The sequence below is a fragment of the Acipenser ruthenus genome, chromosome 7 (assembly GCF_902713425.1).
Source record: "Acipenser ruthenus chromosome 7, fAciRut3.2 maternal haplotype, whole genome shotgun sequence".
Lineage (NCBI taxonomy): Eukaryota > Metazoa > Chordata > Actinopteri > Acipenseriformes > Acipenseridae > Acipenser > Acipenser ruthenus.
Window position 1 is genome coordinate 60,329,948 of NC_081195.1, and position 18,178 is coordinate 60,348,125.

The window sequence follows — 18,178 nt, forward strand, 5'->3', positions numbered from 1 at the left end:
ACCTTTGCTATTCTTAAATATTTGCTAAAATGAATGTTATTCAAATTGACAAAGAAATTGGCTGACATGGCTTTATACATCCCACAATTCTTCTAAATATGATGCTGCTCTTTCCAAATTTCAAAGTCTGCTATGATGCTATTTAAATGTGAATTGGTTTAAGGAGTAGAAAATGCCACATGCATCCTGTCCCTAAATGTATGTATAATATCCAGAGTATAAAGGGAAATATATTATGACATCAATAAATGTTTCAAAGAAAAAAGAACTCCAAAGGTAAGCTTTAGAAATAATGCAGTTAGAAGAACGCTCCAATTGAATTTCTACCTATTTTGAAAATAATCAATATTTGATTAGTACATTTATACCTTGGACCAAATCACAACTTATTTTATTATAGAGCTACAGAGTATGATTATAATCAAACCAAATTCAAGCTGTAGGTCAGCTACAGGAATACCAGAAATTAGTTTACTGTGCTTATCAAATCAGTGGTAGATAAATGCTATACAGGTGGGTTCAACCCAAATATACCAAGAGCCTGCAGTCTACTGGAAACTGTCAAATTTCCAGTAGACTGTCAGCTCAGGACCCAAAATTAAAAGATAAGTATCAAGCCCTTTCCTCCAAATTACACCAACTGCGATTCTAAAATGAATAAGAAACAGATTACTTAACCAATTAAACAGGACCACATAACCTATTCATTCTAGATACTGCAACTCTTTCTTAATGGACACCTGACTTTACAAGCAGCACCAGTGTTTTAAATAAAAGATGAAATTGAAGGGCTGGGACCCAGCCCTGAATCTGGATTCATATTTATAATGAAACTCTAGATCCTACAGAAATGTGGCTGTCAGGATTCTTTTCAAACAAATAACTTAGTCCTCGCTGATGGCCACAAGCTTAAACAGCAGGTAGCTTCAAATGTAATTTTAACAGACTTTACATTTCTGTTACTATTGTATGATGTTTGCTGTCATTCTGGGTGGTTCTGAGTTCTGTTGTTCCAATATTTAATTATTAGGATGTTTCTCTAAATCTGCCTTTGCCTTGCTTGGGGCGTCCTTTTACATCAGCTGAAAATTTAAACTGCCTGGAGTGAACAGCCATATTCATCCCATTCAATTCATACAACTAAATGACCTTTTTCTCTTTACATGTGGAGTAGTTGGGTCTGGCAGAGTTGAAAGGTAATATTGTCCTATGACTTGAATGGAATGAAGAAGGCTATTCAGTGCAGGTACTTAACAGACTGCTCACATATAACACCCTTCTTCACTCAATTGAAACAAACAAACATAAATTATAGTACTGTACTTGCTAATGTTTAAAATGTTAATGTTGTACTATAATCATATATGTGTTTAGGCAAAGCATTCATTCACTTTTAGATGTTTAGAACCAGAGAATTATCCCAAATTCTTCATACTCACATACAAAGCCTGAAGGCTCCTTTTAGCTTCAATATCTACAGTGTTAGATTTTCATTCCTAATGGAAAATATGAAATCAGAGTTGTTACAAAGGGAATAGCTGGGTTGCTTTTTTTTCTTTTTAAGAGATTGGCATTGAGTGTAATAGAACTAAAAGGCAATAGCAACCTGACACTGATCAAGCAAGTGTAAAGTCTTGAAATATTACTAAGTGTACAATAAGTGTTTCATGACGTCTCTGTAGATACAAAGCAACTACATTATTACAAGCAATTGCTAAGACCTTGGAGCTGTTGTGGTTAACGAGCTGGGCTCATGTATAGTATTGCTTTTGTGTCATGGTCTCTGCCTGTGCATTGGTTAGCTTAGCCCCTCTCAATAACCACGTCTGCATTTGGATGTTCTGGGCTTTTAATCTTTTACTAACTTAAATGACTGTTTTTGGTATTTATCATATAAACTGTATCTATATATTTCTGTCGTTCTGTTTTTCTAAGAGAATTCTGTGGATCACAGCTGATCAATACATAGCTTATTGCCTTGACACTTTGGTGTATTTAGAAAACCCTTATTTGAGTTAGTGGCAGGGGAACATAGCATGAACAACTTAAAGTGTCAATATCACAGTTAAACCTTAACAGTGTTGTATGTATATTGCTTTTGGATAATTGGATAATTTTACCTTAAATGAAAAAGTTTTCATTCTGTGTTTTGGTATTCTCTTGTTTCCCACATCAGAGAGACTCACCTAATTCTGGTATTGCAATCAAAATGTGGGCATTATGCTTTGGGGGGAGATCGGCAGTAACACAAAGATGTTTATATTCTAAAAAATAATTGTAAGCTAAAGAAAACACAGGAAAATAACATCAAGGTATATGATGACATCTCACATATATTGTTTTAACTTACATTATATAGACGTGATACTAAATCAGTTACACCTTTTGAATTCCTCAGAATATAATTGATCTACACACATTCATTCAAGTCACAAATAAGCATAGAGAGAAAAAGAGTTCTATAACTTGGAGGAAAGAACACAAGTACACTTTTTCAGCATGAAATACGTAAGTTTTTAAATAATAAGACATACGGTTATAAGTGGCGCATATGGGGAAATTTCTACCCCCTGTATTTTACATTTCATGAAATAAGCAGGAACTGATTTCCATTGACTTGTTTTGATTTTACAGAAACATTGAACCAAAAGAGTCTTACATAAAGTTGATGGAACAAATGATAAAATACATTTAATTTTAATTGTTTTAGACAACACTTTACACGCACAAAACATACAAGAGGAAACATTCCAATTAAACATTGCAGTTTAAATTACACAGCCACTAAAATGTTTCTATAATATCGTGCATGCCATTTACAAACCTTGAAAACAAACTAGGCCCATAATGTAGAAGCTTCAGTTTGTAAAATAAATAATACAAAAACAATGTTCAGGGATTCTTAATGTCAAGCTTTTAATTTTCTCACATATTTGTTTTAGATACCTATAACAGTACATAGAAGAATAGTTTTACATGTAATACAAATACAGGGAAGTAAGTTTTAAAAGAATATCTTTCAACTTTGTAAACATATTTTGTTCAACAACTATAATACAGGTCTATTTTTTTGTGGTAGTCCAGTTTGACTAAACAACGAGCATGACTAGAATGGCTGGCATGTTAATATGACCAGCATGACATGTTATTATGTTTTGATTGAACAACAATCTTTTAAGTATTTAAATCTAATTTCACACTTACTTTGTACCCAGATTTTGTGACGACAACACTCAAAGTCAAATTTCTTCACTTGCTTCAAAATAAGGTAGAGCGTTTACTTTGGAGATAAGGGGTCCTATTTAGCAAATATGTGTGCAGCCACTTTCCCTACGGCAAAAAAGACAGCGTTAGCGAACCACTTTGTCTGACATGCCAGGCACTTGCAGCATCTGCAACCTCCACCACCGGGGCTTCAAGTTTAGCATTTGCTTCCCTCAAACCCTCTAATCTTTCCTCTGTAAGTTCATTACGGAGAGCTATGTTATGTAAAACACAACAAGCCAGGATGATATTGCTAACCTTCTGAGGAGTGTACTGTGGTGTTCCCACAGAGACATCCAAACATCGGAATCGCATTTTGAGGATTCCAAATGTTCGCTCAATTACAGTACGAGCACGTCTAAAGGTACGGTTATAACTCTGTTCGGCAGGGGTCGTGGGGTTGAGCAGCAGTGTCAGTAGCCACCGCTTCAGTGGATACCCGTTGTCCCTTATCAGCTGCGTCCTGCGAATTAATAGCAATGATAAAGGAGTCATGAGCCAGGATGGTGTGCATACACATATGTGATGTAGTTGTTGGCATTATACACTTATTTATGTAGAGGTGCCTATTCTGTGTTGGCGCGCCTAGCTGCACATGTGTGCAATCGATGGCCCCCAGGACACCAAGAAACCCATGCCTCAAAAAAAAAAAAAAAAAAAAAAAAAAAAATGAACTGCTTGTATTTTGTTGCAGCTCAAGAGACAGGGAAATGGATGAATTCTCCTGACCGCTTTACTAAAGCTGCAGGTACATCTCGCACTGCAGCTGACTGGCTCATGCCTGCAGTATACTGTAAAGCCATAAATGTTTGCCAGCCTATACGTTTTTCGTGTATGAAAAACAAATTGTCACGAAATCAAATTGCACTACCAATACATACTTCGTATATTGCAACAGATATCAAATATTTCTGGAGCAAAATGGGTTTTATGGGTGTGATTCGCCAAATATTTATGGCTTTACAGTAACCCACAGTAAGATGGAACGAGCCAGTGACATAACATGTTAGTGCAGCGGGTATCCTTATGCTGCATGCAAACAGTATACTCTCTGCATGTGTCCTTCCAGGTCAGCCTGGAGCAGTCAGCAGTTGTCAGTGATTGTTTGTGTGTTGAGGCAAATTGCTGCATAAATTGTGTGTCAGACAGGCTCAGAAAATACAGGTGATGTCTAGTTATTTGGGGACGTCTCCTCCTCCTCTTCTGTTTGTCTGACCACGTAGAAATCCAATGCGCACTCCAAGGCATAAAAAAGATCAGCATGACAAGTTAAAAATGTCTTGCCTACAGTGTATTCATACTAAACATGTAATTGACAAAACAGCAACATGAATTTGAATTACCCGGTTATTTCTAAAAACAGATTTTATTTTGAAGGTCTTATCTATGTAACTAAATATAGATGGACCCGTGACTTCAACCACAGAGTGGTGGTTTTCCAACACAACTCACGCTATTGTTTTAAAGATTAAAGATTAAAAAAAAACATTTTTAGAAACATGTGTAGGATATCCTACCACAGAAAAAAGAAACACAAAAAGAATGACAAGGTAGAAACTAGATATGTCCTCAACCTCCCATTAATGGCAATTCCTTAGTATGGTACATTCAAATACATTTCTGCATGAAAATAGTATTATTATTATTTATTTCTTAGCAGACGCCCTTATCCAGGGCGACTTACAGTCCTAAACAAAGATACATTTCAAGAATCACAGTACAGTATACCTAAAAAATGAATAACATTCAACACTTTTGCTGTACATTAGGGATATTCAAATGTGATTTTTATTTTCACACTTTTATGTTTTACTTGTTATGTTTTAATAATTACTAAACAAGTATATATATATATATATATATATATATATATATATATATATATATATATATATATATATATATATATATTAAACAAACAAACTATATGATCCAGTTCACAAAACTGTAGGGACTGTTCTAAGGAATGTTTTTTTAAAGACTGTTTTTACAAAGCCTGTTTTGCTTATTTAAATCAAATTTGCAGTTCATTAAACACTTTTTAGAGAGGGTTAGAAGTTAATTCACCTTTTTTATAGACCATTTTTAACCTGAAAGAATGTTTATACTCTCTTTAAAAAGTACTTTTTTTATAGCAAGCTCCTATTTATCACATTGACTTGCTATAAACAATGAGGACAGCATTCCTAAGAACAGTCCAGAGGGTGCACAGTACAATTTATAATGATGTGAAGTTATCAATAGGCGCCTTTTCTTCTAAATTGATACTGGCTGTCATTGACATAGCTGAGTCTTCACGGATTGAACTGCTGTCACGAGATTTTTTGCAGCAGGGTATGTGACCACAGAAATACATATAAATCCAAGGGTTGGTACAGCTGTTCAAATTCCCCAGCAGCATTATAATTGTAAACACGGAACCTGAAGAAAAGCAAAATAAATAAATAAATAAATGAATGAATAGAAAAATAGAAAAACAGAGGTTTAAAATGAAAATCTATGTTTGCTTTAACCTACTGTACTGCAGTGAATGAAAGCAAACAACAGGTACGATTTATAGAGTCATTTCATTCACTGTATCCACTTTGAGAGAGATTCTGTATCAAGCTATCAGCCTTGAAAGCTGATTATCTTTTATCATTGTTTCAATAACATGCACTTCAATCAAATGACTAGCAAAATTATTTTTAACCACCTTTTGAACACTTTGAAGAGCTGGTGCTGGTGAGTTATACACTATAGCCTTGAGGTATTGGTTGCTGCTGCAGCATTTCCATCAGATTGGAAAATGATTGAAAAAAGTGGAAAAATAACCTTAATATGTCACATTTGTAGAAGCTTGTTAATTTATGTGTACTTGTTTTCCATTTATGTCTTTATTTCAAAAGTCAACTTTTTTAGTATAGCATTACAATTTTCTTAAAATACTGTAGTGAACAAAATTATTTTGGAAAGACTGTTTGTGTAAAAAAAGCTTTTCCTCAGCTTTTTTTTGTAAAAAAAAAAATAAAAATTATTCCCTGACACATTTTATAATATATTCAAGTTAAATATTCCTGTTGCAAGTCAGGTTCAGTCATTTAAAGCAATTTTGCAGATTTGATTAATTGTGACTGATAGTTAGTGCTGCAGGTTCTCCCATAAGCAAGGCTCTACATATTAATCATGTCCACAGTTAACCGTCTCAAAATGAATAACTCTACCTGCTATTATTCAGAACGGACTTCCACTTGTATTAAGAGCAGATTTCTGATCCACTTCCCCTGAAGGTATTACAGTTGCCAATCATTGAGGATTGGTCAAGTCCCTTTGGCTCAAATTAAGCAAAACAAAATATCGGAGTGGCTTTGACTTGTCATTTACAACCAACACAGGTTATACAAACGTCTCACATTATGCAGATCTGTGCTTCTGAGTGATTATTTCACAGATCATTGTGATCTGTGTTCTGATGGCTTAATTTGAATGTAAAAAGAATGTATTGCTGGTTGCTTCTGATATATAAATGTTTGACTGCAAGGTCCACAGCATATTCCTTAAGATAAGAGGACAGCTTCGCTTTCCTTGTCCCTCAATTTAACTGCTGCTATTGTTGCAAAATGTTTTTCCTCCTTGTTTATAGTGTCTGGAGTGCATGCTAAGTGCAAGAATGATTTTGGATCAGAAGTGTTTGTTTGATGGATCCTGAACACTCTTGAACATGAGATGTTGTAACGCAAGAGTCTTTTCAGATTAGGGAATGTTTTTAATGCATTTAAATAATAATAATAATAATAATAATAATAATAATAATAATAATAATAATAATAATAATAATAATAACAACAACATATCCTGCAGATGTCAAGTTCAATCTTGGCTGTCTATGCAGCACTTTCACCCTATTGACAATGTATTGTATGTCTGGCTTCAAAATTCTTCACACAAATATATATATATATAGCTCTGAGCTGTTTCACGTGTAAGAGTGGCACACACTATGATAAAGATTGCCCCCTGCTGGAGCGGAATGGTGAAGTATGAGTCAGTCGTCACTGTCCAAGGTGCTGAGGTTGTTAAACATGTTCACGGCACGTCAATAAGGGTTTGGTTGACAGCCCTAAGCCCTAAATACACCGTGCTTTAGTGCCAGGGTACAGAAAAAATATGGAATAAAACATACAAATAAACATAATTTAAACGTGTTTAGTTTAAAACAGCATTTTAGGAAAATATTAAATTACACAAATAACATTGTGTCGAGTAATATTGTAATTGAATTACCTTTCACTAAATTGTTACAGAATTAATTATTTTATAATTATTTGTATGGACACTACTTGTGTTTTGTACTGTGAAAAACTACTGCACATGCCTATGACTTCAGTACTGCAATAGTAGTTTCCCTGATATTTTAACTGTATTCATATAATTATGAGGGGGAATTAGATTAAGCATCACATTACATTGGTACCGCTTTATTAATTACATGTGTTATCTGAAAAATCCTGTTGGAGCGATACAAGTCAAAAAAAGAATTCAAAACTGAAACTCACCTTGAGTGGTGTCACTGGGAAACCAAACAGACCACAACTGCGCAATAAAGAAAGGAGCCCAGCATAAGACATACACGACCACTGTCACCACCGTCATTTTCACTGTCTTAATCATTGCTTTTGAGAAGCAATTGGCATTACTGGCTCGGTATGAGTGGATCTGCTTCTGATTATGCTTGGAATCACTGTGAGTCTTGCTGTATATATTGATCTGAATTATTCTACAAATCTGAACTTGACATATGAGAAGTACAATCGTTGGAATAAAAAATATCATGGTGAAGACCCAAGTTATGTAAGCCTTCAAACCCCAGGGCATGATGAACTTAGCCCAGCATTCACTGACGCCCGGATCAATTTCAGTTTTGGAAAAGATGAAGACCTGGGGCAGGCTGAAGATAAAAGCTACACACCAACTCGAACAGATAGCAGCATTCCAGAAAGCTCTTTTCTTTTGGAAAGTCACCATTGGGTAACAAACAGCCTGAAAACGATCGACAGTCATTGCTACTGTCATGTAGGTAGAGGCATACATGCCAACTAGTTGCATGTACTTAATGCCTCTGCACAGAAGATCGGGGCCCAGGAAGACATCCGTTATGTCCCAGATAAGCTGTGGGAGAACCTGAAAGGTTGCCACTACCAAATCAGCGACGCTGAGGTGCATCATGAAAATATACATCCGAGACATTCTCTTTCTTCTTCTCCAAAGAGCCATTACCAGGATTAAATTGCCGATCGAGGCGGTAATGTAAATCAACCCCAGGAGAGTGATCTCAGCCCAGGCTAACTCTTGGTTCCTTTCGGGTCTGCTGGCTACATCGGAGTTGTTGTCCATGTTATTAAATCTCGGTTCAAAAACATTGCTAATCAGCAGCTCCGTTGCATGTGACAGAGACAAGTTATTCATGTTATAAACAGATTTCGTATACGAAAGACAAATTATAACATTACCGCACTTGGTAACATAAATGATCACAACGTTACAGTTGATTTCAAATGCCTCTATATATCTGCCGTACAGTACCTGCAACTGCTAATATGCTTTCTGTGAAATACTTCAGCTCGTCTGCTTCTAAATACGTGCTGCTGTTTATTTGATCTCACAGGCAAGCATCACTGAGGTTTACCGCCACGGCATGAGCCAATAGCATGTCAGATAATGAATATGGTTAGTTTGAATGAGTAGCGCAGAGGTGAGACCTACACTAGTAGAGTGAGTCAGGTAAATATTAAATAGCATATTTATTAAGAGGCAATGTACGCGCTGAGTTGGAAAGCACCCGTTTGCGCGATGTGTGCATTTTGGGTATCCATAGCGGTGATATATATATATATATATATATATATATATATATATATATATATATATATATATATATATATATATATATATATATATATATATATATATGCTATTTAATATTTACCTGACTCACTCTACTAGTGTATGTCTCATCTCTGCGCTACTCATTCAAACTAACCATATTCTTTTTTTTCTGGTAAACATGTGATGTATGTATGTTTGTTTTGTTTGTTTTGAATTCTCACTTATAAATATTTCTATTTTGCTTAGTTTATTATTTTTACAGTCACATTTTATGATTTAGAACTGAGCACCTTATTTATGTGTATGTATATCCTCACCCGATACGCATTCCAGCGTCAGTGTTCAGTGCCTACTGGCGCTGGTGTAACACCTGTAACATGTTAAACCACCGTTCAGTACTGCATCACCGCGGACCACCTTGAAATATACCTTTGCTTCTATTCCTCGATCCCACATTTCCCACAATTCTTTTCAACCTCGTTTTGTCGGAAATGTGGCATCGAGGCATAGAATCAAAGGTATATTTCAAGGTCTTAAAACGACATTTCCCACAGTTATTTTCAACGTCCAGTCCCTGCCTGTTGGCTGAGCGCCGCAGAGCATGCAGGGGCAGCACATTCATATTTCAAACTACACAGACAGACACGGAACATTTAGCTTATTTGTTTTTAAGTTACAAACTGTTTCTGTTGAACCGAGTACTGTTTCGTTTTTAGAAGTATTTTTAATTTTCATCGGCAGACGCGCTCTAGATGCAAGTACAGTGCTGACATGTCATTTCATAAAATTATATTAAGCGAGGTTTCGGTTAAATATATAAAGAAAAAAGGTAGTGTATATTTTAGCACTAGTACAACAAGACCATGTACGGAATTAAAATGAATGGACTATAGAATTGTCGTTTATTTTTTCTTTTTTTTTTTTGTAAAAATTTAATTGGTTTAAAAGCAAACAAGATTATCCATAAACTAATGTTAACAGAAAATAAATATAAAAAGAGAATTTCTACAAAAGCTGCCGGGAAGCACTGTCACTGTTGATTGGTTGTTTCTACGCGCTTTGAAAAGGGAGTCTCCTCTTCCAGAATTACACTTGCACTGTGCGCCATCAAAAATAAAAAATAAAAGTTTCTAAAGATGATTTCAGCAAGCTAAAACACCACACGAACAACTGTCACGTGACACTTTCTATATTGGCTTGCTAGCTTGCAATTGGCTGCTGGTCCGCGGCGATGCAGCACTGAGCGCTGGTTTAACATGTTACAGGTGTTATACACCAGCGCCAGTAGGCACTGAGCGCTTTTCACCTCTAGCGAGTGTGTCACTGACGCTGGCATGCGTATCGGGTGCACACACACACACACAGTTAATGACATTAAAAAAGGGGGTCCAGCAAATATATATATATATATATATCTATATATAAATATATATATATATATATATATATATATATATTACACACACACACACCAGACATAATGCAGAGAATAAGGTACAAATGTTTCGATTTGAATTTTAACAAACTAAACAACACTTTTGCATAGTTTTAAACAAACTATTCATTGGTGTATGAATTAAAAATGTGTATATAGTATTAACATGTTGAAAATGGTTGTCAGCACAACTTTTATGCCTAAATAACCATCAAGATGTGGTAGCTTAAGAGTAAACATATAGCTTATTTTAGTGTTCACTGCTTTTATACCAAACATTATATAACAATCTAGCACCGGTATGCTGTTTACAACTGCTTTTCCTTGTTGGGGGAAGATGTTCAGTAACGCACTCAATACACTAAACTAGTGTTTATTGGATGCCCAAAAAACTACTGTGGTGTTTTTAGACAGGAAATATACTGTACACTGCAACACTACTGTTTTGTTGAACATAAATGAAAAACACCATCATAGTACTGACTGGCTGAGGAAGGAAGGCCGTGCTGTTTGATTTGATTACTGGTTTGTTTTGGCAAGGTATAATGTCACACGTCTTACCTTGGCTCCAAAGTGGCCAACTATTTTTTTTCTAAGTGTTCTATTGGCCAGCAGGTCAACAAGTTTTTTTTTTTTTAATTCTTAATTAGCACAGCAGCTATCCCCCTTAAAGTAATATAGTATGAGCCAATAAGACACACTGATGTGTCTATCTGATAGATATTCTAAATGAAGGTTAACTCAGTGACACACCTTTTTTTGTAATGTATGTTTATGTTAGCGTTTGATATTTCTTTTCACTTTGAGAGTGCATCTTTTTTGGTTTTTGTTTTATATTCATTGCTTCTCAGAAATGGGTTGTTGAACCTGGGTAATGGTACCTGTTTTGGGTGTTATGGTTCATTTAGATTATGAGTCAGTGTTTAGCAATGAATTAAGTGCTGTATAGTAATGGTGCAAAGACCCAAAGAGTGTGCATGCGTTGCACAGACACTAGATCCTTGAGGCTGTACTACATGTCAGTGCCCATGTCTCTAGTATTTCTACCGCTTGCATTCTTAAATTGTGTATCGCCAAGCACAGTATAAGTTTGTAGGTTACAGTTGTCGAGGTAAACAAAGCTATTTAGGGTTAAAGGCAAATGTATTTATTTATTAATTTTTACATTATTTCAGAAGACTTACCTTATAAGTGTGAGTACTTGGCCTACTGAGTGACATACTGTAGGAGTAAGGGGTTAAAATCGCTATTGGTGAAGGTAATGGATAAATAGTTTCTGGTAAAGAAGGCTAAACTAAGGCTACACAGACACCGCAGGGAAATATGTCAAATTAAACATTAATTGTGGGACAGTACCGGTTTCAGAGTGTAAAATACTTGCACTGTAGATACATGTTTGGTTGTGTTGCTAATTATACATTGTAAGACAGTTTCACACTAAAGACTACAGAAAATATCAACTCCTTGTTCTTTCTGTGTTTTGTTTCGAAAATTTGCATTTCATATTCAGTGTAATCAGACCTTTGGCTGCTACCAAGACGCGATGCGTCAAAATGAATAGAACCTATACTTTTGATAAGTATTTTTCACACCACACGCAAAGCGACAGGTGATGCCGGAGGAGCACCAGGGCGGCACTGGAGCGGCGTGAAATAAATAGAATTGAATTTTGAACAGTTGTATGGATCTGACAGTTTTCAAACCTGTCACGTCGCCTCTGTGTCGTTTGTGGTGTGTATGGTCATGTCACTGTCTCGTTGACAATTTAAAAAATCGCATCGTGTCTGATGTGTGGAGACCTTTAGTCACTGTTCTTGAAATAAATGTGGACTTGTTTATGAGCATAGCAAGCAATTGATTTTATTTCCTATTACCCATCAAGACTTGGCAGCATAAGCAACTACTGTACAAGCACCACTTATTCAGAAAGGTCTGTTCAGTCTGGCTTTTAAGTAATAAAAACATACTGTGTCTTTCTCCTTTTATTGACAGCTTGTATTATCAGCAGCACTAAAGGCAATACATTCTATTAGACAGGCACCATTTTCTTTGGGAATGGCTTGATGAGCACAATGCAACTATTATCCTTTTTATGGGACTGTCACAAAGACGGCTGGAGTGGGTGGCGTCAGACCAGAAGCAGGAAATAAACAGACAGAGAGGTTTGGTGAAGCTGAGCGAATGCTTTCGCTCAGCATTTAATAAACAGAACAGAAAATAAAAGGTTTGAACAAACAAAACACAGGGCACAGCACTTGAGGCCAAAATAAATAGATGAACAAAACAGACAAACAAACACGGTGAGCAGATACTCTAACTATTCACTTTTACGATTCACAATTACCTCCGTCTCCGTGAATTAATTCTGTGCAACCCCGTGCTCACATATTACATTTAACCAGCACGTGAAGTGATTTGTGCCCTCCTCGTGCCTAAATACAAATCTACCTTTTTAAATCACACGTGAAACACAGACCCGTTTATATCCCGTGTACCAATCTATACACCAACATTAACACACGCACGCAACATACAACACATAATATGCACACAGGGGCGGGGCACATTGCCACAGGGACCAAACCTACCTTTTTGGTGACTTTTGATCTTGAATTTCCTATAGTAGGTTTTTATAATGGTAGACCTACAAGTTGCCTCAGGTTTGTGGCCAAAAAAAAAAACGGCCAAAGAGAAGGATGAAACGCACGGGAAAACCACCCCTAGTTTTCGCAAGAAAAATGTCTTGTATAAAATGTTTTTTTGGGGTTTCATTTCACTCAGTTTATTTTATTCGAGTAAACCGGGCTTTTCACCCAACGTCATGCAAATGAATGGGAAAGGTGGAGGTTGATATGTAAATTAGCTATGTGTAAAGTACTCGTGCTGTTTTTGAAGATTACTAATGACATTTTGTGCAAATGTGTTTTCCATGCGCAGAGAACCGGTACACGAGTGAATCTAAGCTGCTGTAATAAAGCACAATACCCTGTGCCTGCTTGGTTAATAATGTGTGTTACTGCTCTTGAATGTCAGGTGGGTTGGCTTGTCGTTAGTATTGAATCCAGTTTCAACAAATTTATCTGACGATTCATGAATTAAAAATTAACTCTGAGGTATAAAATGAATCTGACCAACACAGGTATTGCAGATATACGATGGAGACGTCAAAAACTGTATATACAGTATGTAAGTTACGGGTTGGTATTTGCATAAACACCCATACTCTAACATGAGTTGCGCTTGTTTTGGGCTTGTTGTGAAAGACAGTGCCGCTTTTTTTTTTCTTCTCGTGAGACTGTAAGCTTCCCCGTCTGTCTCACAGGTAGCCACATATTCCTGAACACCTAATTGTGTTGTTGACAAGAGTTTGTGCAGACAGCAGGCATGGCAATTTGGGGAATGAATTAATGCACTTCAGTCTGCCACCTCCCTTTCAAGTGCCCACTACCCGTATTTGGCCAAGCGTGGTGTTGAATGCTTCCTCAGCAGCTGTCAGCCATCTGGATGGGTAGGGTTTCTAAGCCAGGGTAGTATACGCAGCATCACCTGATCCCCTATATGCTGTATTGCCTGAATGTAGGGATATATATATATATATATATATATATATATATATATATATATATATATATATATATATATATATATATTCATTCATTCACTGAAACTGGATTCAATACTAACGACAAGCCAACCCACCTGACATTTGAAAAACAATTTGGTCAAGAGCAGTAAAGCACATTATTTTTTGATGACAAGCTAGGCTACCAGGATTCCAAAGCATCAGAAATATTGCCAAATAATTGTTAAAAATGGTTGCTTTGTTTTCTGGTAAGGAAGCTTGCTTCCAAGTGTGATGTATGATCTCTTTATTCTTTCCATTTTTTAAATGAAGTTATTTCTTCACTTTGCATCACAAGTCTTGTGTTAATTAGGCTAATTTGAAATGCATATTTAAGGGTATGTACATCATGCACATGTACAGTATGTATGTCAATACGTGTGTTTTTAATGTTTGGAAAGAGCCACTGATAACATCAATGGAAAAAGGCTACTGTTTTTAAAAAGTATGACTTTATTGAGACACTTGTTTTGAGATCCTATTTTATGGTACTTCTCCTCGGTGGTTTGCTGTTAAAGAAAGAAACTTGGTAAGACAAGGTTATAACTGAGAGACCAACCTTTCTTCACATCAACATATTTAATGTGTTACAGAATACCATGACAGTAAATAATGAGCTTATTGTAAAAATGACATGCTACGCTGTCACACTTTAAATCCAATGGCCAATTTAAAGACTACTGTATACAGATACATGTATTTATTTATTCTAATCTTTCCTTCAAATCTGTTACATAGACTACATAGGTATTACACTTTAAATACATTTGTTTTCACAATGTATTGAACTTAAGTTTAATGCAAAATATGTATCAACAAGTCAGCTAATACTAGGTACTTACTCTACCCATAGTAAGGAAAAACTAAATTAGACAAATATTTAGATGAAAATATCTTAGCACAAAAAATAGCTTTGTACTTACAGTACTGCATATTTGTAACAAGTGATTGGGAGGCTAAACTACTTTATAACAATTCTATAAGAGAGTTGCCTGAGTTTGACTACATTAATCATTCCTCTCCCTGCTGACAGTAATAAGCTTAACTGCCCTTCAACCAGTAATGTGGAACCAGAGAGATGAGTAAAAAGCTGATTTTATAACTCTTTTTAAACACTGACTGCTAGGTGTGCACTGAATTCTGTAAGAGATGTTTCTGTATTAATTCTACTGTGACCACTGATAACATCATTTATACATAACTGGCATTTATACTGTATGAATAATTTTCTTCAAATTATGTAATAACCAAAGCTATAAGCAAGATCACAAACAGTGTTGGACTTGAGTAGTGTATCAAATACATTGCCAAGCCATTATGAGAATCTAAGAAAATATTGGGGTCTATTCAATTGATCTTAAAGAGTAAGTATAGCATTACACATCCCCAGGTGTTGCTACAACTGTTTAAATAACGTACCTGTAATTTTTCTTTTCATTGTTAACATCCTGAAAACTTTTTACACTTATAACTGAAGTCTGTTTCAAAGCTCTTTTCAAAACGGCCGCTCTAGTGCACTGATAGTGTCAGGATTATTGCCCACATTGTCAAACAGGTAACACAGCAATAACAATCCATGATGGGGTACAGAACAGAAAAGCCAGAGCAGTTGTAATGTTGTTTTTTATTTTTTTTATCGCTCTTCCTGCAGTGATTTAGAGGATAGATCTCAAACCCCTGTGCACTAGAGCAGTCATTTTGAAAACAGCTTTGAAACAGATTTTAAAGTTATGTGTAAAACATTGTCAGGATGTTAACAAAGAAAAGAGAATTTACAGGTACATTATTTAAACAGCTGCAGCAACATGTGGGGACGTATAACACTATATATTTTTTTCGGAACACTGCGACTTACTCTTCAATGCGGGCAGATCTTAATATCATCATCATTAAAATCCTTAAGAGAGAACCCTCCCTGATATTTTACATAAGTTTTGCACACAGAAAAATACTGTTGTTCATAACCTTGCTGCACAAAGGACCCCATTTGTATTTAAACAGTGACAATATATCCTGTTTTAATTGAAACAAAAAATAATGAAGACGAGTGGAGACCATTCAGCTCACATTCCTAGTTGGTAATTGATGCCAGAACTGTTTCAGCTCTAATAACATGTATATTCATGATATAAATAGAGGTAGATCAAAATAACACTTAGTTTCAATACACTAATTAAAACAGGATGTGTTCTATACCAAGCTAATGAAAACAATGGGAGTATTTATGTCCACAGTTGTTTAGATAAAACAATCTGAATATACCAATATGTGTGTCAACTAAATACATACTTTCTTTGCAGTCTGAAAACATGTAATGCACGATGTGGTTTTGCATACAGTGACTCTGTACAATATGATGATGTGTTCTAGATGTTCATTTATCTCCATCTTAGTTATCAGATTGTGTTCCTTTTTGTTGTAAAAGGTCAACGGAAGCTACCGTAAGAAGACAGGTAATGAGCATTTCAAATACCTACGAATCACAGTTTACCAAGATTAAGAACTCCTGCCAGATATAACTAATCAGACCATGGGTTTATGAGAGTAAATATGAAATTCAAACATGAACAAGTGGAGGTTTCAGAAATGTAGTTATCACTATTTCTTGTCTTTAATAATCATCAATGTTATTTTTATTGTATTCACCAAGCTTGTCAGAAAATCGTTTGACAAATCTAATTTAAAAAACAGTTCGGGAGCTGATGTAATTAAATGTAATCTATGAAACATTTCAAGGCTGTTCTACTTATTAGCATAATAGTAATATTTTACCTTTTGTTAATATTTTACCTTTTGTTAAATAATTCTAAGTTTCAAGTTAACTCAGCTAACAATCCCAGAGACAGTAGGGTAGATGAATCCGCCCACAGCTTTTCAAAGAGAACCCAGTTGCCCGAAGGACTCCATTGCACAGGAGTTGAAGTAGCAGAGACAGAAAAGATGAAAACTTCAATATCCAACTCAAGACAGTTCCAGTATAAAAGGTTTCCAAGGGAGCAATTAAAAGAGCTGTTTGTCTTGATCGATGTGTGATGGATTTGTTGTCCTGTATTTCAGAGATATTGACTTAAAACCTGAAAGGTGTTACATCCACACATGGGAATCTATTCCATTATGGCTCCTGTTAAAACAATTGCTTTAAAGTGAGTGAATGGATTTCTGTGAAATTGTATTCAGTAGGCCTACTTATCCTTTATATTAAAGTGTGTTAATTTAATTGTTAAGAAGTTAACCTTTTTGTGTATTTTTGCTTTTACAAAGTATGCATTTGAATGTATATTGCATTAATCACAATTAATATACATTCATTATGGTGAATGCAATATACAATCAAATGCATTTATATGTATATTGAGAGCAATTACATAAAATGGTCAAGCTTTATGTAAATGCCCAATACAACAGCTCAGGATAAAGGAAGGTCTAGATTCCACCACCACCAAGCCAGCCATCTCTCTACACTTAGGAGCTTAACAGTGGAGGTCGCCATCCCCCCTCGGGTGCAAAGGCAAGTCACTGTTGACAGTTAATATACTAAAAATGTGCCCCTTCAATAAAATGGATACCTGGGCCTGGTCAGTTTTTTCCTTTTATGAAAATGTACATACTTAGGTGGCTGGTGGGCCTGTACATCAGCCATGCAACATATTGAAGATAATTTTGATGATGCAAATCATAACCTTCTGTACACAGTACAAGTGGATATTTGTAATGTCTACTTTTTTAATACAAATGCATATTCATTCTACCCATCTCTGGACATTGTTCCCTTTATTTGTTCTTGTTTATTAAAACACATTTACATTTTAATGCACAATTTAATTTTATTCAAGCTTATTTATTTTAGCTTCAAAAAAACTGTACAGTACTGTAGGTTCATCCAAAACGATAAGTTATATTTTATAGCACCCATTAGGTGAGTGCTTAATTGGAATAGGATTATTTATAGAACCACATAATATGCTAATTCTGAACACATTCTAAAGCATTTG

General features: G+C 35.5%; 1 protein-coding gene across 1 annotated transcript; it reads right to left on the minus strand.

Moving 5' to 3' along the window:
* Positions 1-5,332: 5,332 nt before the first annotated feature.
* On the minus strand, positions 5,333-8,811 carry LOC117414619 (arg8-vasotocin receptor-like). Its single transcript, XM_034024370.3, has 2 exons — positions 7,800-8,811; positions 5,333-5,685 (listed from the first exon to the last, which is right to left on the minus strand). Exons 1-2 carry the CDS (start codon positions 8,707-8,709, stop codon positions 5,483-5,485), a joined length of 1,113 nt encoding a protein of 370 aa, XP_033880261.3. The 5' UTR covers positions 8,710-8,811; the 3' UTR covers positions 5,333-5,482.
* Between the last annotated feature and the right edge of the window lie 9,367 nt (positions 8,812-18,178).